At 35.2% G+C, this 21,006-nt stretch overlaps 1 protein-coding gene across 1 annotated transcript; it reads left to right on the forward strand.

The window, feature by feature from the left end:
* Nucleotides 1-648: 648 nt before the first annotated feature.
* LOC104079673 (parafibromin) lies at nt 649-20,055 on the forward strand (the record flags this gene model as incomplete). Its single annotated transcript, XM_009581781.1, has 7 exons — nt 649-706; nt 3,754-3,789; nt 4,192-4,279; nt 11,562-11,723; nt 13,633-13,733; nt 17,076-17,217; nt 18,411-20,055. Coding segments are annotated over 7 exons (624 nt in total), but the record flags the coding sequence as incomplete, so codon positions are not given.
* Between the last annotated feature and the right edge of the window lie 951 nt (nt 20,056-21,006).

A 21,006-nucleotide genomic window follows, 5' to 3' on the forward strand; every position in this document is an offset into this window, starting at 1 on the left:
AGTGAGGTTTCACAGAAGTAACTGAGAACAGAATTTGTTCTTGCAGGAATTTCATGTTGCTTTGGAACCAGACGTGAGACCTCACTGTTCTCTTACGTGGTGTGTTGACTCTGCAGAGTTAACAAGAATAAATAGTAGTGCAGGTCTTTTGTTTGTTACATTAAGGTAATTGGATAAGGCGTGAGCAGAACTAAGTATCATGAGTGTGCTATTTCTGGGCACTAAAACTCTTCAAGGCAGGAATAGTCCTAGTTTTCCATCCAGAGCATAAGCAGATCTTGTTTTGAAATGTCTATAGCCAATTGCTTACATTTATGTTATTAACCCTTGGTGAAAGCGATCATAGGTAAAATGAAACAATACTATAAATAGAAGAGGTTTCTTTGAATATAGAAAAAAAGTTTCTGATTGGCATTTGATGGTTAAAATGTAAACCTGTAAAAGCTTACGAGGTTATCTGTCCTCCCCAAGTCTAAAACAGAATCTGTACAGAGTTTTGAATATTTTCACTGTTTGGTTTCTTCTCTTTAATGGAAACATATTGCCATCATTTTCATGATACCCTCTGTAGCTCTGTGTTCACTTAAAAACCCCATGTACCTGACAAGAAGGCCAGCTGTTAATATTACCTCTTCTGTCTTTTAAAAGGAAGGTGCTTCTGCTCGAAAAACACAAACTCCAGCAGCACAGCCTGTACCACGACCAGGTAAGGTGGCCTACTATCATTTGTGCTTCTGTTCTAAATAAGTATGAGTTTCAAAGAAGTACTATTTAAAACTTTAGTTAGCTGAAGAATGAAGTGGGGATTGTTTATTTGTAGCTTTTAACTGCATACGTGTTGGAAATAAGTTTTTGATTAATGTTATACCATGGGGCTTGGGTTCATTCTCTTCATTGTGTTGCCCAATTAGCCCATTAAAAGGATGCGCTAGTGAAATTAAAAAGTGACAAAGCTCTTGGTTGTGAGCTTGGTAGTTCACAAATGCCAGCTCAAATATATAATAAGAGCTGCTTAATACTCCAAGAAGAAACAACCTAAATAGAAAAGCTAATCTCAAGAAGAGATATATTATTACTTCTGTTATTAATATATCAGAAATAAGTCTTTCTCTGAACGTGTTATGATTGCTTCTTCACACGTCTTGGCACATAAGGTACTTGTAATGGGCCCAGAATCCTCAACTGGCTTTTTAATTCCCAGTTAGTAGACTTTAGCTACCATGTCCATTTTGTATGTCAGATTGAATCTCAATTTGAGATTCAAAGATAAAATGATATAAGTACTTTGTTTTGGTTTAATGAGAAATCCTTAGAAAGAGTTTCTAAAAGAGTGTAAGGGTTCAGGCAGTATCTGAAAGGATCAGTGTTTCTAAACAGCTATGTACATATCTGCACCTAGTTTACATACTATGAGAATTTCTGGTTTGGTAGAAGAAAGTCTCGAGTGAAAGGTGTTATTTAAGAACAAGATGATGGTTATTCTTGTTATGAAGGTATTGGAAAGGGAACATTTGGACTTTTTTTTGAAACAAAGCTACCTTTTAAAATGAATATACTTTTTCCAGAAGTACTGCTGGACTACTGTATATTCTTATTCAGACTACTAAATGCTTTCAATGCATGCCTTGCTAATTCCTTGAGATTTATTAGTAGGATTTAATGCTAAGATTTAATATTGTAAATATGACTCTTCCCCAAAAGTCTATTCTAATATTGAATATTCTCAGCATACCTAAATGCTGTTGTGCATAGATTTTCTGTTTGGTTATTTTGGTACTAGAAAGGTCATGCTGCCTGTCATACTTCTCACTAAACCCGTTAAGCATAGTAATGCAAATGGAGTTGACAGACAGCAGTATGAAAAGGGTAGAAGTGGCAAGAGCAGAAATCTGACTGAGTTGTCACAGGTCCCTACTGCTAGCTGTGACTTCATGGGCGTTAACTGGCAGAAGTGTATTTTCTGTACATTATACAGGTTATACTGATATTGCTCTTCTCTAAGGCCAATCTCTAATCCATTATCTTGCCTCTATATTGTAAGTTGAAGAAAGAATAAAGAAGAGAGGTATAATCTGAAGAAAGTACATACTGCTTCATTCAAAAAAAAAAAAAAAAAATTTATCTTTCTGCCTGTTCTAGCATATTTTGGGGTTTGGAACTTTTAAGAAATCAGTTGTTCTGTTCTTAGCAGTCAAAGTATTTAAAATGTGCAATTTCCAGGAGGATGCTGCTTTGCACATCAGTTGAATTGGACAAAACAGTTGTACAATACTGATTTTAAAAAATGTCTGAGATGTGCTTTTAATTTAAGACGTTTTTCTGCACCCTTCTGCAGTACCTACTTTTCTACTAACCTGTCTTGGTACAGCTATCAAATTTCTTATAGATGCTTTCCCCCCTCCCTTTTTTTTTTCCTTTTTTTTTTTTTTTTTTTTTAGGGCAGCTGATGCTGCCCATATATTTCAGGAACTTTTTTACATTAAGGAGGTACATAGATTTAAAAAAAAAATATTAAAAAATCATTGGGTAGCTAAAGTTCGTGTAGTTCAATATAGTGTCACCAATTATATCTGCATTTGACAATGTCAGGAAAAGATAATTAAGGATATGGTCTCAATATTTCAACAATGGCAACTATATGTTGTGAATATTTATCCTGTTTGAGGCAGTTTCTGAAACGGTTGTAAATAAACATGAGCAAGTTGCTGCTATGAGATTGGAACTCAATTAATGAAACTTGTCAGGCATAGTAGCAGTTGAGACTTGAGTTAGTCTGCATCAATCATTCTACTACTCACCATTTTCTGATTTTGTGAATTAGGATAAACATGTATGATGGTAATCGTAAGCACAACAGTTATTTGCTTAAGTTAAGACTTGTGAAACTATAAAATGTTTATTTAAAGGAAGCCGGGTTATTTATTAATTGCACCGAAGTGCAGAAACATACATGCTTTTCCAACTTCGGACTGAAGTATCTCCCATATTGAGGAGGTCACAGCTTGGAAGACTGAAGTGGAAACATTTTATTGGAGGGGGGGGATTCTTTGGTTTCTATCTGGCTGGTATTGTTTGTGTGGCTTTATTTGGGTTTTTTTTTATTGGGTTTTTTGTTTGTTTTGGGGGTTTTTGTTGTGGTTTTTTTTGCTTGAGTGCTACCATATCTGTCAAGTTTCATTGTTTCTGGCACCCAAAGAGCTCATGTAACTCAAACTGCGATCCAAAATTAACTTGAGCAAGCCTGAAATTCAGATTTTGATTGTTGGAAGTTCTGTATGTTTTAAGGATAGCTAAATCCTATAGATATCATGTACGGTAGTAACTACTAATGAAAAGGTGAGCGTCTGTAAAGATTAGTTTGTTGTGAAAAGGTCTTCCTGTTGGTTCAGCACTATTGAACTTAAGATCTACAAGCAGCTTTTTTCAAGATTGCTGGCAATTTTTGTCAACGCTGTAGTGCCCCGACCTTTTGAGGAGGATGGAGAAGGATGACTAGTTTCAGTAAAATTAGGAGAGATTGACTCAACTGTCCTAACATCTGTTTCAGATGGTCAAAAGCTGTTTGTCTTCTGAATACTGGGACCCAAATTATAAATCTTCAACTTTGTATGTTGCATCTGTGAAAATCATCTAATGACTATAGTGTGATTCTTCTCTGTTCATTCCTGCAACCAAAAACATTGAAACGTTGCCTTACAACGACATTTGTATTTGTGTATTAGTCATTCTGCCATATTTTCTATTTTTTCTCAGTTTCTCAAGCAAGACCACCTCCAAACCAGAAAAAAGGTGAGTCAATTTTAGTTACAAAATCCTTTTAATTTTTGTGTGAATTGTGCCCACTCTATCTTTTGCTGGAACCACAAGCAACAGTATAAACAAGCAGTGGACTGCAGACAGCATTCTGTTTTGCTAAATATGGGTTCTACCCATATTTAGAGATTCCTGATAAAGGGGTGCGCTTTTTTTGGTGAATGAAAACCTTCAGCTTAAGAAAGATTTACTACAATTTTCCTTGAATATTTTTGCATTATTTTGATCTGTTAAGCAAGAGGTTTGTTCTTATGTACAGTTCCTTTAATGAAAAAGTGAAAGAAAAAAAACCACACCCAACAAAAAAAAAAAAACCCAACCAAAACCCCAAGAACAAAAAAAACCCACCAGGCAAATGTAACTTTATTATCTCTACAGGATCTCGAACTCCCATAATCATTATTCCAGCAGCCACGACCTCTTTAATAACGATGCTTAACGCAAAGGACCTTCTGCAAGATCTGAAGTAAGTAGCTGATTAGAACACACTGTATAAAAAACTGGTTTTGGATATAAAGGTATGCTAGTACCAAATTAGTAATTAAGCAAAAGAGAGCATCTACTGTCTCGTGACAAGCTATTTTTACAGACCAGAGTATAAAAGAAATTAATGCCTCTTGAATAGTAGGAAAAAAGCAAAAACTTATTTTCAGAGTTTTTGCACAGTTGTGACCTGTGGGCCAAATGGGCAGATTGAGAAGAAAGTCTTGCAGTACCATTTCTAATGTCTGTCGTGGTTTTCTTTTATGTAACATATGCATACATGTGCAACCGATCAACGAACCCTTACAATGGAAGAAGACTTAGAGAAGATGAGCAAGGGCAATGTGCTCATGGAGCTCAGAAAAGATTTTGGGAAAATGACCACAGTTACTGTAAAGGAGAAGGGGACCAGAGGGTGGCCTCTGTTCTAGGTAAACAGCTGTATCAGCTGAGCAGGTCAGCTGATTGTGTAAATAAAGAATTTTTTTAAAGTTCACATACAACAAAAATAAGAATAAAGCATTGTCATTAAGTATCGATGCAAATTCATTCAGGGAAGTATTAATGAGTTGCTAAAATTTGTTTATTGCGTCACACATCTGATTCAAGATTTAATTCATTATAGCTGAATGCAATCAACACTGCAAGTTACTTTCTTCATGGTAAGGTAAAATTCACTGTTATGGTAAAAAAACAACAACAAAAAAAACCCCACCATCTTTCTGTTTGTCTAACAGATCACGGTATTTAGAGTTGCCTATTTGTTAATACCAGTTAATTTTTCTGAAACAGGCAGTCATTTTCACATAGAAATACACTGCTATAGATTGTCCACAAGGGTATGTTCAAAAAATGGAGAGCTCTTCTTCCACCTTCAGCACTTTGCGTGTCCTTTATGAGACTATACACTGCTTTTCTTCAAAAATAGGCTGTCCTTATTGTGGTGCTACAGTTGTCACTGAAGCTGCCCTAGAATTTTTTAAAACTGTGCTGTGAGATACCAGGTGCCTTTGGATCTCCAGCTATTTCTAGTTCCTAGATTACTGCCACATACCATCAAAGATCCAGTAAGCATACTGGAGTCTTGGTGCCTCTTCTGAAATATTTAATTGGAGAGAAGGCAGCTTTTAGCATTATAGTTTAATGTGCAAGCAGTTACTGGACTGATATAATTGTGTTGACAGAGGATGTTGCTTTTATGTTTAAGAAAAAATTTCACAAGTACAAGCCCTGGCTTTTACATCTATATAATTTGTTACTTTCTGATACGGAAATAGCTATAATGGAATAAAGCACCTGTATGTCATGTCTAAGTATATCTGTGCTAGGAGGCTTGCACTGTTTTCAGCTCCACTGGGGTAGAGCTACAGTTAACTTCTCAAGACCTGCCCCAAGAGGAGGCTGATCATTAGAGTGCAAAGAACATGATCCAGAAGAAAATGAAATTAAGTTTAAGGGGTCAAAGGAGGACACTGATGTAGTTAACAAGTATGAAAGACAAAGTGAAGAAGCAAGGTATGTTAATGAATCAGAAGTGCAAGAGCAGAATTCAGAAGAGCAAAATACTAATTTAGCCATGACAGTTCTAGCACTCTTCTAGAAAATATGCCACCTGGCCTGTATTTTTTTTGCATTCAAATTTGTTGAAGTAGTTTGTTTAGAATGGCTGCAGGGTTTGTTTTTACTGTTCAGGTATGCAGAGTGTAGAACTCGCCTTGATGTGTAGAGTGTGATGGATAGATATGTGATGGTTTTCCAAGGAAAGACGACTTACCTATTTTCTGCCTCTAAGTCACCACCTTCTTTAACTCATTCCCCGCTTTCTAGAGTAGAGATTTGGATGACACATGCCATTACCACAAGTTTTGGAGTAAATAAATATTGTCCAGATAGAAAAGACACACCCAAATTAATAGTCCCTCCCTTACCCCTGCAAGGAAGATGCAGGTAGATTTGAATTTCCTGTGTTTCTAGAGGTAGTCAGCCTGCTTGTATTAGCCATCAGAGGAAATCAATGATACGGCACAAGGAGAAGGGATTTTTGGAGCTGGAAGAGTAAGAGCCATTGCAGGGGAGACTGCTAAGAAATGTAGGAGAACCTTGGGAGAATGAGGCCCCCAGGATTGCTAGGGTGCAGAACCTGTGACACGCGTGTGACACGGGTTGTTTAGAGGGGAGCTTTTTCTTCCATGCCTGATACCTGAGGCAGCACAGTTCTGTGAAGTGTGTGGTAATAAACAATGAGTATTTGGGTTTCATAAATAAGATCAACTTTTGTGATTCCCTCCATTTAAATGTTTCTTAAAACAAAATAAGAAACAAAGTTAGCTGGAATTGTAATTAGAGATCAAACGACTTAAAATCAAAACTTAATCATAGCTGGGAATCCCTGTCTTTTAGGATAGCTTTTGTTTAGGATTTTTTTTATAAGTAACTGGACTGCAACACATTGTCACTTTGGATATGAGCAAAAGTAATTGCGGTATCATTGGCCAATATTTTAGGTTGTTTGTTCTAAAATAAACAGGATGGTCTTCATCCAGTACTATGGTAGGCATTAAATTCAATTGTCAAGGACTGAAAGAAACTTATTAATTATACCAACATTTTTAGTAAGCCTTCTCATAGCTCTGTAGGATCTTGGGGTTTTTTTCCTTGCCAAATTTGGCTGACATTTGTGTGATGCTTAGCATCTTTAATTCATCACTAATGTTACGCTCTCTTTTGAGGTAGAGAGTACAGAAAGCAGGGAAGTTATCATGAGTAGAATGAAAAATATGTAATGATAAACCGGAAGCGTGTTACCGGTTTAAGATTTTTTTAATATATCTGATTTGTCTGTTGCATATATTTGTTGCAACTTAGACTTTGTGGGGGGACATTTCTATATATAATTGTAATATAACAACTCACATGCTATACCATATGCAAGTATTCTTGATAACCTTTTTTTGAAAGGTTATTTTTCTAAGCAGCTAAGTACAAGATAAAAATGAAGAGTTTCTAAAATATTAAAAAGATGTAATTTCATTTAAAATCAGAACTGCAATACTTTATGGTATATTATGAAGCTTCTTAAAAAATACTTCATATAATACACTTTATTCTTATTCACTATCTGAATGCAACACTAGATATCATAATTATTGTGTAAAATCTGGCTTTCCAGACTAAGTATTTGAGAATATCTGAAATTAGGCTTTTCAGAGGCAATGCTTCTGCTTTACATGAAACAAAAGCAAGGCAGGAATTATATCAGGCAGATGTAAATGATTAGATGATGATTATGTATTTTTATTATGATGATGCTTTTACTCATTATATGTTTCACCGTATGTGGCCAGGCAACTCACTGAGATTTATCCAGCTTTGATATTGAGCAAACTATCTGAAAGATTCAGGGATGATGTATTACAAAAAAAGCTTTGTTCTTTTGCAAAAGTAGGTGTATGAAGCTTTTGATACTGTAATTTAACAAAAATATTGAGGGGGGGTTGTAAAAATAAGTCTCCAGGTCTAAACACAATCAAATGTCTATTACGATGATCTCTGTTACTATCCCGCATTGGAGTTGCCTTATTCTCTGTTCATGTGTTTTTCAGCATGCCTGAGTTGGGGGCCAGAAAATGCTGACCTGACCTCAGTGAAAGTGTGTTAAAGTTAATGCTAGCAATTGATGTGAGTTTAGAGCCTAGGCAGGAGCAGCTCTGGCAGTTCAGTGGATAGCATCTTACCAGTTACCTTCCATAATTTGATCTTGTTCAGTCACTTGCCTGTTACCTTAGGAAAGGGACCTGCTGTCTTTGTAAAGTGAGAAAGTGCACCGGTTTTTATGTGAATAGTGTTTTTGGAAATTAACAGCAAGAGAAATGAGTGCTATTAATTTCCTACTAGGGGTATAAAAATGGATTCTAAGGAGATATGGGAATTTTTTTTTTTTTTTTTTTTTTTTTTTTTTAAACTGGAGAATAGTAATCTGGAGAAGCAACAAAAAAATGTAAGCTCCTGCACAGGCAGGTTTCAGAACACATTTCTAGTGTATTGGATGATTAAAAAGTTGTCAAGTACAAATGTGTAGTTAAACTATCAGCTATAGTATTGTGGCAAGTAATTCCCAAGAGAAAGAGGGGGTTTTTGCTGTTTTCTTTAATACTCACATTTATAAAGCTTGTCTTTTATGTCCACGTGGTGATGGAGTAAGCCATGATTATATTTATAATCATACAATAATTTCTATTGATTCTTAGTTCTTGAGCACATGGCTTTTATTATACTTACTGAATCGATGGTTCCTGGAAATGCAAGCATATATTTCATAAACTTTCTGTAAGCTCTAAGCATTTATTCCTGTACTCCTGTACTCCTTCAGTGCTTTCTTTACGACAGTTATCTTCTCTACTATTGCATGTGAATCTGCTCATTGATATTTTTTTCTTCAGAAAATTCAGATAACAAGAGATTTTATGCTCTGTCCTGGAGAAATGCATTCAAAAACATTCAGATTTTTACGGTAAATAAAACGGAAGCTATTGTCTACAAGATACATAACTGAGGCACAACTGAATGGTGCCTTAATGGCTGTAACAGTTTCTAGCTGAAATGGAGAGAAATTGTCAATAAACTAGTGTGGAAATGAATTCTTAAACACAGAAACATTTAAAGCTAGAAATAGAATTGAGAATGCCTGTTTCAGCCAAATTCGAGGGGTCTCAGATATAGTGATGAAATTGTTAGACTGTAGAATAGCAATATTGCTTCTTAGTGTCCATATTTGGACAGGGGCGGCTAGGTTTCCTGTCTCTATTTAAAATGTGTTTGCTTCCTCACATTTACAAATCAAATTAAAAATGTGACCTTTTAGATTGCTGTTCATATGAATATTTTATTATCCCTGTAATGTATGTATGGCTGGTTTTTATTTACATATTGTTTAAGAGTTTGTTCTTATTCAGTGCGTGGGACATGTAACAAAGAACAAAATTTTTCTCAAGCTCTCCATCATTTTGGGTGATCCTGGCTTTTTTTATAGACCTTGCCGCTTGGGTTAAAGGTGTTTGAGGGGGTTTTTTTTTATATAAGTTTTAAAATTAGGTCTTTTAAAAAAAAAAACCCCACATTTCATTTCCATCTTTCCAACCCAGATTCCTTAGTTCTGATGGGTGAGGGGAGACTCATGAATGGTTTTCTTAAAAGCTCAAGACCACCAAGCAAATCCTTACTTTAAGTTATGAAATACAGTTTCCTATCAGTTAGTATTGGCAAAGCAAAGCCTGGAACATGTTGGCAGGACAGGCCATTAGGTATGCTCATGATTGAAGTAGCACCTCACTTTTAAGTTTTTAAATTACCAACTAGAAATACTTAATTTTGATGTCACATTTGGTAGCTTTTTCCAAAGTAGAACTGTGTTGAACGCTTCTGTGTGTAGCACGCAATGGTATGTGTCAGCTGTGGTAGATAAAATATATGTAAATATTAACTGTTTTCTAATTACTTCAATTATTGGCAAAATGACTGTCTTAACGGTTTTTTTATAATATTCTAGGTGGCCTAAGTGTACTTTTTCCCAATGTATCCTGTATAGCTTTTTTGTCTGTATTTTCTTTAGAATGGTGTTGTTTTACATGTACTAGACAGATAAGCATAATTTAATGTATAGCTTATTTAACATCTGCAATGCTTTTTCTGTATTTGCAATGCTTTAATGCACAATTCATAGTCATTTGCAGGTTTTTTTTTAATTTTCCAGTGCAGATGTATGCATTTGGACACACACTTCAGAAATTGGTTGTGACTTTCTGTTTTTGAAACACTGTTAAATCGTGAAGAGTGTAAGGGGACTTCATCTGTTTATTTATGTTAGGAAAGTAAAATAGTTTTGCTTGAAGGTTTATTGACAGTTTCCACGTGCTGCCTTAAAACATGTTTGTTTGGGTTTTTCCCCCAAAATGCCATTTTCTCATTGGATATAAGATGTTAGCAAAACCTAGTATTTTCAAGTTAACTGAATAATGAACTTTTCCTCATATTTTCTTTTTTCATTCCTTTTTTCTATTTTTCCAGCACTAGGAAGTGGAGTCTGCCTGTTTAAGCACATTCAAATTGGGTTTTAGTATTCAAATAGAAATAGGTTGAAGAGAACAAATAGAAATGTGTGAACAACTTACCCAAAAAATATAGTAAACTTTTAAAAAGCACCATCTGAACTATAATGAAGAGAAATCTTACCAATTATGTAGAGTACTGTGTTTTTAAAATGTAACACAATAGTCCTGGTAACTTTTGCAGTTAAGTGAAACATAGTGTTTCTTTTTATCAGAATTTTTGGAAATGAAATGTCAGCAGCAAAAAGTGTTAGTAGTGCAGCTGGGTGGTTCTGAATAGAATATTAGGAGAACATGGGTCTGAGCTCTGCTCTTTTGCTGGCCTGGTAGGTGTTACCAGTCACATCAGCTTACCCTTCTGTGACATAGTTTTAGTTCTATAAAATGCATGATCTGTTATCTTTCCTTTTGACAAAATGCACTGAGATTCATCAGTAAAAAGGCTTGCACTACTCTCACATTTATGAAGCCAATTTTGAGAACTATTCTGTGTATTTTATTATTGCCATAAAGAAGAGACTCTTGAAATGGAATTGCTTTTTTTTTTTTTAAGGTGAGGGGCTGAAAAATCAAAGATCTGTAACACATTGCGGGGGGAGGGTGTCACATCTTAAGCATTTACTTTTGTCATACAGAGATTACATAAGACATGAGGATCACATTATCCTTATTTTCCGAGCACTTAATCTATCAGAGAAGCTATTGGGGGGGGGGGAAGCGGGGGCAGAAGGAAATCCCGAATTGTAGTATCATACATCATAGTAACCAGATGAATTGTTGATAATGTAAAATCAAGCTTCCCCATGTTACCCTTGATCACTAAAAAGAATGAGTTATAGCCATTCAAGCAGGTTGTGATCTGGCTTGTCATCTGCAAATGTATTGGGTAAGGTTGGCAAAGCAATGCCACGAATGTATAAGAACAGGTCTGGCTGTAGTTTTGAGGGGCAAAGGACCTTTTAGTACAACTGGTTTTATCATAAGGTCTTATGAAGTATTATTCTTATTCATAAGAATAATATTCTGAATGAGTAGTGATGGAGGCTTGGCATAGTGAAAATGAGATGGCTTCAGTGACTGTTGCCAACAATGCAAAGTTCTGATAAAGTTGCTACTTTTCCTGCTAACTTTTGTCTACAGAATGTTTCTTTATTCCCCAAGGTTTGTACCATCAGATGAAAAGAAGAAACAAGGCTGTCAACGAGAAAATGAAACTCTAATACAGAGAAGGAAGGACCAGATGCAGCCTGGGGGAACTACAGTCAGCGTTACTGTACCTTATCGAGTAGTAGACCAACCTCTGAAACTTATGCCACAAGACTGGTAAAATAGATTTCCCCTTTACAAAATTTCTTAATCAGGACAATGCAGAATTTGGAAGGGACCAGTAAAATTCTACTACATTGCATAAGAAGTTAAGATACAGATGAAAGAATGGATTTGATTGTTAACCGTATAGGAGTCTATAGGTGAAAATAATATGACACTAAACTTCTTAAAAGAAGTTTCTTAAGAAATCCAACACTCTCTATTTTAACAGTGTGCACAGCACAACTATTTTTATTAGGTTTGCCTGAAATGTTCCAGAAATTCAAATAGAAATATTCATATGAGTTTTCCAGTTCATGATAGTGTTGTGTGCAAGTCACTGAAACGTGATCTTAGAGAAAATCCTCCTTTCTCGCCTGCTTTCTGAATGAGATCTATTAGAAAGATACGTTTGCAGGCCTTCAGCATCTGACATTCTATCTTTTTTTAATAGTTTAGGAAAGAAAGAAAGAAAACACATCAGACAGTAAAGACTGAACTGTGGTTTCAGTAGTGAATCAGGTTCATTGAACTGGATTCAATGATGGAAGCTTACTTCATAAGGGAGAGCCCCAGTTGGGGAAAGGGAATCATAGATAGCTTTTAAGAAAAAGCTGCAGATTGTTTTATCTGTAGCCCATTCTTTGATGCTATGAAAACATATTTCTCTTTGAGCAGGAAAATTCTGGAGAAATATCTTTTTGTTATTTGATGTAAAGAATTAGGCAACATTTTTACTTCTTCCTCACAAATGTGAGGATTTTAGACATGCACGATGACATTTTTGATGGTTTTGTAACTTTCAAAGTAGATTTTAACGGAGAGGAATACTTTGAAAAAGTCCTGTTCCTAAATTAATTGGTCTCTGTATTGAGCACTTGAACTAATCAGAAATCTGTGGGTTTGAAATTCTAAATATCAAATAGCACTTAAAATGTTTAATGATCAAACCTTTAAGAACTATCTAAAATAGTTCCTAAAGTGCTTCTGACCAAAGAGGTGAAGTGGTGTGGGATTTTTAGCTTGTTTTCATCCAAGGGAGAATCAGGTATTAGTATCTAGAAATTAAGAGGTTGCCACTGTTTGGTTTTTTTTTTTCTGTTAGCCATTACAAAACCTGCAACATCATTCTAAATGACAAAGCTTTAGTCTGTCTTTTTAAAAAAAAAAAAAAAAAAAAAACAAAAAAACCCGAAAACTCCATTTAGATTATTCTTTTCCGTTTGGGATTTGGTAGGCTTTATGATGAATTAAATTTGGGGATTATATTAGGGAGGTAATTATTTGTTGTAGTAGGTAGGAATGATGGTTGGATGATGTAAATGTTCAAGAAAAAGATAGACCGTTTGTGGGAGGACAATTATTCACAAAGGGTTTTTTTTAAATTTTATTAATGTAAAAGCTTTATCTTAATAACAAATTTATTTTCTTAGACCAGAGGTAATGGTTACATACCCTCACAATAAATGATGCACTTTGCAACCGGAGGCAGAAATTTAGCAGCTGTCTCTTCTAATAAATTTTTAGAATAGAAGTTAACACTATTCAGAATAAGGGCTTTTAAATTGATACATCTCTGATTACAGTGTTATTCATAGAAGATTATCTCTAAAATGTTGGAGCACTTTTTAAAAGCAAAGTAATAATGACCAGAAATAAACACTGTTTGACTTCTTATAAATGTAACATGAGAAACTGCGCTGCATTCTGCAAAGGGATAGAGCTAAAAGTCCAGAAAAATCACATGAAATTTTTTTTTGCCTAACAGAGGAAAAAGCAGTTGCACTGGAGGTGTGGTTGTTAAATGTGCTATACTGCTGTTACTAACATAAGAAACTATGCTAAGGTATATTGCCTGTTTAAGAAAACATGTAATTTAAGTGTTCAAGGCCATCAATGTGTCCATCTCTTTCTGTGTTTGTAGGGATCGTGTGGTGGCAGTGTTTGTACAGGGTCCTGCTTGGCAGTTCAAAGGCTGGCCTTGGCTCTTGCCTGATGGATCGCCTGTTGATATCTTTGCAAAAAGTAAGGGGTTTTGTTTTGTTTTGTTTTGTAAAACAAAAACAAGGGGGTTTTGTTTGGGGGTTTGTTACTCTGGGGGTGTTTGGGGGGCTTTTATGCTTACGGCAAAGTACTGCCAAGTACTACCAAAGTACTGTTGGACTAGGATGGTTGAGAAGACAGGCGCTTAGGTCTTTGCACAGATGGCAAGTATTAATGAGCCCTCTGCAATTCTTCTGTTCTGACCTGTGGAAGCTCACGGAAATCTTCTCAGAGCTGTCATCTTTACAAGAGGTTCAGAAATAGCTAGTGTATAAATTTACTTTCCAAGCTTCTAAAAAAAGGTGAAAAGACAACGTATATTATAACATTTCATAGATAACAGGTTTACAGGCTGTCTTCAGATTTCATTACTACTTTGAACAGAGGATTAATCACCTAGTATTTCACTAAGAAAGCTTTACAAATATGATCTGGTGCCTGACAAAAACTCGAAAGTTTAATAAGATACAAATACTTTTAAGTTGTGAGCTAGATGTTATAACTGTATAGATCTGAACAGATTTTTTTGAGTTATCACAGTTATGCCCAATATGCTTTGGGACACTGCACTTTTCTCATTCAGTTCACTCTTCTGACTGTAAGGTGTGTGATAATATCTGAAGAAACTGTCAAATTCTGTTCTCTGTCGCTTCATTGTGAAGCTGCCTTAGAAAATAGACCTTTTTATAGTGTCTGGTGGTTTATGAGCTACAGATTTTAAAAAAACCAAACCAACGCATACACACAAAAGAAAAAAAAAAAACAAAAAAGGTGCAAAAAACCCAAAACCCACCTTAGTTCAGTCTGTCATCTTCCAGTCAGTGTGATGAGGAAACAAGTTTGATCAGGTTTTATGTGTGCACATACTTGGTATGTGAAGTAGAAGATGGAAAGGGAATGCTAGTTTGGTAAGGAGCAAAAAAAAAGAAAACAGTCGGGTGGAAGACTAAAGATGTATCTGTGAACAAGAAAACAGAATGAGTTCCTTAAGGGGGGATTGAGAATGAACAGGGAGAGAATGAAAGAGCCTGAAAGTCAATGTGAAAGAAAAAATACACCACAGGAGAAAGTTTAACAAAAGAGACTAATGAAAGAAGAAAATAACACTTCAAAATGAAGATATAGACAAAACAGAAATTGTGAAAAGCAAAACTAAGGAAAATGCTGTTAACTATTTAAGGTCTAGCTAGTAGCTGCATGCTAGTTCCTATTAATTTTAACATTATGTATATATAAATGTACAGAGGGACATAGGAATTGTTATGACATGCTTTCACATTTTTTAAGTCTTCGCTGTGCCAAAAGACCAAAATCATAGCCTGCGTAGTTCAATCTGAAGGTGTACAAATTCTTACATTTTTCAAGTAAAAGAAGGATATCTGTTTTTACTTGACTCGTAAAGATACATTGAAATGGACCTTTTTTAATGTAGAAATGCATGTTTCAAAGCGAGGTATTTTTGAAATATTTTCCTGATAAGGGTATCTCTAGGGCTTTTCCTAATGACTTTACTCACTCCTCAAAATAAAAACAGTGTAAATGAAGAGAGCACAGGCGATGTCAGTGTGGTTGTATGTGTTTACCTTTTCCTGAAGCTGTTGCTTTGCCCATATTTATAGTCTTCAATGGTCTTCATAAATGCGGTTTCTGGGATCTGCAACAGTTCATTTTTTCGTCTGCAGTTTGCGTTTCTTCATGTAATTCACTGGGTCCATAGCGATTAACAAATATTCAAAGCTTATCACTGTCATTTTGGAAAACAACAGGTAGCTTACCATAAAGAATTTGTCAATAAAATTTGTATTGGACCAGAGCCTGTCTAGCTGGTTTTATTTGTTCAATTGCTATGTTACATAGCGTTTTGTTAGTTGAGTCTCTAAAATTGTTCTCCTTAGTTTTCTTTACACGTGGTCTGAGTGTTTAATGTTCACATAGCAAACAAGCTTATTTTTGCATCTGCAAAATTCAGATGACATTTTGAATGATGTCACTTTAATGAACAAATATTTAATTTTGAATACCATTTTAAAGGTCTTGCTGCTAGAGCACATTAGTGCGCTTTAATACTGATTTGTTTCAGATTCAGAAGTGGATTGTCTTCTGCTCAATATCGTTTAACCTTAATGCAGAGGCTCTGTCAGGTGTTGATTAAGTTTTCTGTAAATGCATAGCTCCGATATATCTTTATTTGCTTTCTCTGGAGTTATTTTAAAACATGCAACATTGTATGGCAAATATAACGTATATGTATTCTTAGTTTTCATTCACAAAGCTTGGAAATTTATCTGGCAATGGTACAAGCCAGATGATCACACCTTTAGTTTGTTAATTGAAAAAAAGGTAATTTCAGAATCCAATCTTCTAGAAAGCTCCTAGATATATCATTTTATAGATTGACCTGTATCTGAAAAAGGGGACTGATTTTATTTATTTATTTATTTATTTTAGCCATTTGGCTAAAATTGTAGGTGGATTTTGTGGAAGAAAAAATGAAGTGTGAGGTACCAGAAAAGATATGACCATGGCATTAAAAATAACTAGTTTCCACAAGCCTGGTCAAATGCTTCTGTTTTATTTCTCCAGTAACATCCAAAATAGAAAATGCATCAAATTGGTTACCAGATAGGAATTGTACAAGACTTAAACGCTTTGCACTGGATTATGTCAAAACTATTATTTGGCTAAGGAAATCAAGAGGAATCACAAGAAGATTTTAATACTCACTGTATTAATGCTTAGGCTTTACATAATTCACATGTGACAATACTTCCCAAGAGCAAAATAACTGTTAATATTTTACCATTTTTAATTGAGTACTAGATCAGGGAAAATTGGCAGTTACTAAATTTCTCAGAATGCTTCATCTAGCGTCTGGGAGTTACACTGGCATTCTGCTATCAGTCTTCTACACAGGCTTTCAGGAAATAGCCAGGCTTCGTTCTCAGTGGTCTCAGAAATGCTTTTTTAAAATTCTTGGACAGTTCAAAGATTTTCAGAAAGAACATCTTTGTTTCCCAAAGAAAATATGCTTGAACTTGCAATGAGTTTCTCCTATTCTCCTGGAATCTGTGCATCTAAAAATAGGGGCTGCCCTTTCACTTAAACCTGTAACAGCATGAGAGCCTGATAGTGGCCACCAACCATTATATTTAGCTCAGTGCCCTTTATTAACTGGTTTACTTTCTTGAAAGATGGGCTTATTAATTTTGTTCTCAGGCTCTATTCTGAAAAAAGAGGGATGGGGTGGGAATTCTCTCTATAAAGTTAATTAAACACTGTAAAGTCATCATGTTTGTATACTAAATGTTTTCCTGTTTCCTTTAGTTAAAGCTTTTCATCTCAAATATGATGAAGTACGTCTGGATCCAAATGTACAGAAATGGGATGTAACAGTGTTAGAACTAAGCTACCACAAAAGACACTTGGACAGGCCAGTATTTCTACGCTTCTGGGAAACTTTGGACAGGTATGTTTCCTTGAAAATTCTTCATGCTCATGTTTTTATCATGTTTGGTGGGAAGGAAAAGTTATGGCCACAAAGGAATTGTATACAACTTAGATATTTGAACAATGTTTTAGCTTGAAAATACTGCTTGTTTAGACTTTCCCTGATGATACAGTTAAATATATACCACTGTATTTTATTATAAATTATAAATAATAATCTCCAAAGTGTCATATGCATGGATTTAAAGGAAGGGTAGTTACCATTAATCATCAGTTAGTACCGTGATTCCCCACCTCCCTTTAGGCAGAAGGAAAGGAATGGAGAACAAGCTAGGTGGTGTAGTTTTCCTTTGTTCCCCCAGCCCTCCCTTAGGATGCAGTTCTGAGCTTATGAGCTCTCCTCCTTTCTCTCTCCACCTCACTAGATGAGTCTAGAAAAGGTGAGAAACTACCTTGAGATAAAGAGCCACAAAGCATTATCTTATCCTGATGCCCTTGAGTTCACAGCACTGGGTAGAAGAGGAAGTCAAAAAAGATACGGCACATAATGAGTTTTGGACTAGCGATTCTTCTGTATCTTAGGGGCTTTCCAAATACTTAGCCCTGCCTTTTGTGAGAAGTGAGAGATGGAGGAGCCCCAGCAGCTCTGTGAAGAACAGCATTGCTTCTGACTCTGCTTCTCTGTGGTTCAGAACCCTCTCTGAATGGGAAGTTCATTGCAATACCTTTTTCATGTTGTAAAGAAGAAACTTTCTTATCATGAAGCAGTTGAAGAAATATTGACAGAAGAGAGAAGCCCATGCATTTCATGAATGTTTAATCTTTTCATGTTGATTGCGCAGCAAACTGCTTGAATGATTGAGTGAACTTCAAAAAGAAAAATCCTATGGGAATTGTCAAAATAATGCCAAGCATCAAACTTTCTATGGCTTCTTATTTAAAAGTCTCAGCTAACCTATATATCTGAATTCTTGGTGCCTTGGAAAACATGAATTTTCTTCAAAGCAAAGGTTTTAGCTGACTGTCTTTTAGTGGGACAAAATTTGTGCATATCACAGAGCTATATGGCAGATAAAACATTGCATCTCTTCGACAACTTGCTAGTTCTCTAAGAATTTGGTTTTAACAAACCCTGTGCATATTATTCCTGAGAGTAAAATTTCTGTAAATACCAAAAGAGTATTAACATTGTTTTCTGTTATTTTTTTTCAGGTATATGGTAAAGCACAAATCTCACTTGAGATTCTGAATCCGTCAGCTGCCATTTATTTCCTGAAGTATGGATTGAGAAAAACGAAAGGGGCTCCAGTTTGGAGACCAGAGCTCGCACTATATGATATGTCAAGAACTTTACAAATGAAGAAGGGTCACAGTTTAAACTTTTTATAAAATCTTGTTTGGATGCTTCATGCTATGGCAGGTTGATACCTGTTGTTATTCAGAAGCAAAGGGGTTTTGCTTAAAACTATTTTTTTAATGTTGTTAGCCTTCTAGTCTGCAATCCAAATTGTATATTTTGATAGCAGCAGTTTCTTCTCTGTTTTGTTAAATTAGCCACATTTTTAAATAATGTGTTTTGTTCCTTATTAGAAAATAGATTGATCTTCACTGCAGGTTACAAATGTGTGTGTGTGCGTGTGCACATGTGCGCACGTGTGTGTGTGTATATATGTGTGTGTGTGTCTATATATATAATGTATAAAAAAAAATTATAGACACACTTATGCACACATAGGTATTACCAGGCTTTCTAAACCACTTAGCTTCTGAGCTTAGTTTTGGTTTTCTTTGCTTATTGTTTCACTTACTGAAAGTATTTTGTTGTGAATGATATTACATTTTAGTCAATAGACTTGCAAACTGAGCAAAGTGAAAATTGTTTTGGATAAATCAAAATGTCAGCCTGTATATGTATATTCTGTCAGTCTTTGTTGAAAAAGGGAAGATGAAAAATCTAGAAACACTTTTTTGGATTTGTAATGTCCCAGTTTACTAAATCTTTAAACTTTATTATAGGAATACCTTCAAGTCATGTTAACTTTAAATTGCCATTCTCCACACAGGTCTCTTTATTTAAAATGAAAGTGTGCATGTGTACATTCCCATCTATCAAAATACCTTTACATATGAGTCTAAATGTTACCTAGATTAAGCAATGAATAGAGAAGGAGAGAGTTTGGATTTTTTTTCCTGAAGCAGCCACCACAAGGAATGAATAATTTTAACTTCTTTGCATTTATACCTCTAATACCACCTCTAATATTTTCTTGTGACAAAGTAGCCCAGGCTGTGTCTACAGGAGTTGTAATTTTCTGAGATGAGTGGCTAATATGGCCTCCTAACAGTCCTGCATTGGAATGGAAAATGAACCTACTCCAATTACCAAAGAACAGATTTGCTCTATCTACAGTATGAGTATAACTGAGGCCAGAAGACCCTGGTATTTGTATGAATTTATGGTGTCTCTGTATCTATTTAATAACATTAAGTTGATGTTGCATACCAGTGGATGTAGAGAATGATCAAATACTGTAACACCCGCATGAATTTTTTTCTGGGATAGAAAATACATGTTTATAATCCTGTTCTTGAAATTCCAAACCATGTTTTTTTAATATACTTTACGTTTAAAGTTTGACAAAAGTAAAATGTTCTACCTGTTCTTCTTTAGTTTTGCTTTTTATTTGATGTTACCTTCATTTTTAATAAAACCAGAAGGCACATCTCCTTAAGAGGTTTTTAAAACTATGTCTTACATTTATGAGGACTGTGAGGTCTGACTTTTAATTCTATGTTTCCATCCCTGCTATATCAAGACTACTATTTTTAAATGGTCTTAATGGAAACGTAAAAAAAAAAAAAAAAAACCACCCAAAAAACCCCCCAAAAAACCCAGTGACTCCAAGATTGGCAGTTGAGACTGGATTTTTGAATGGATTCTGTGAAGTGACTGAGAAGAGCAGGCAATACAGAACTACTAGAAGTTCTCCTATATGTATGGGCAGTTGATCAGTTCCAAATGACTGTTTTTTCCCAATACTTAAGCTTATTATAAATGTATCCATGTCACACATGAGTGAGCTAAAACATTCAATACTTTGTTTTAACCTGTACTATAATTAGAAAAGCTGTAATGGCTATCCACACAGCAATTGCTGAAGAATTTTCCATGAGGAAAGTGGTTCAATTTAGAGTTCATTACTGCTTTAAATAGTGGGATATCATGTATGGTTTTTGTAACTCTCAAACATTTCCAATTAGAAATGTAATTTTTTTCAGACTTAATCCGTACTTCATGGCCCATGCAGTTTTAAAGAGACTTCTACAATGGGCAGCAAACTTAAAAAGCAAATTCTGAAAAAATGTGCTGCTTCATGTGCACTGTGATATACAGACTATATAGTGGTCTTAAAATAGGCAAGGTCCAGTTATCTTTTCTCTGTCCTGTATTTCACTTGTGTTTTAAACGCATGTGTAATCCCAGGTACAATATTGTATACAGGAGATGGCTTGATTTAGATGTAAATTTATGTATATATTGCAAATAACTCCTCTGAAACTAGTCAAGTTACATGGATGTGAAACTGGCAGAAGAGCAAAATCCATGAAATCTTTGTATGAACTGTGCCATTTTTTATGGATTGAGCATAGACCTTTAACATCTTAGAATTTTGTACTTGCAAGCAATTTACAACACAAGTTGTAAAATATGTATTTGTGAAGGAGTTGGCACCTGATCGTGCATATTTTTGTCAGTCATAAAAGTAGTGATGTTTATAAAATGAGCCATTTCGCAATCAGATTCCTG

The sequence above is a fragment of the Fulmarus glacialis genome, unplaced genomic scaffold (assembly GCF_000690835.1).
Source record: "Fulmarus glacialis isolate BGI_N327 unplaced genomic scaffold, ASM69083v1 scaffold43897, whole genome shotgun sequence".
Classification (NCBI taxonomy): domain Eukaryota; kingdom Metazoa; phylum Chordata; class Aves; order Procellariiformes; family Procellariidae; genus Fulmarus; species Fulmarus glacialis.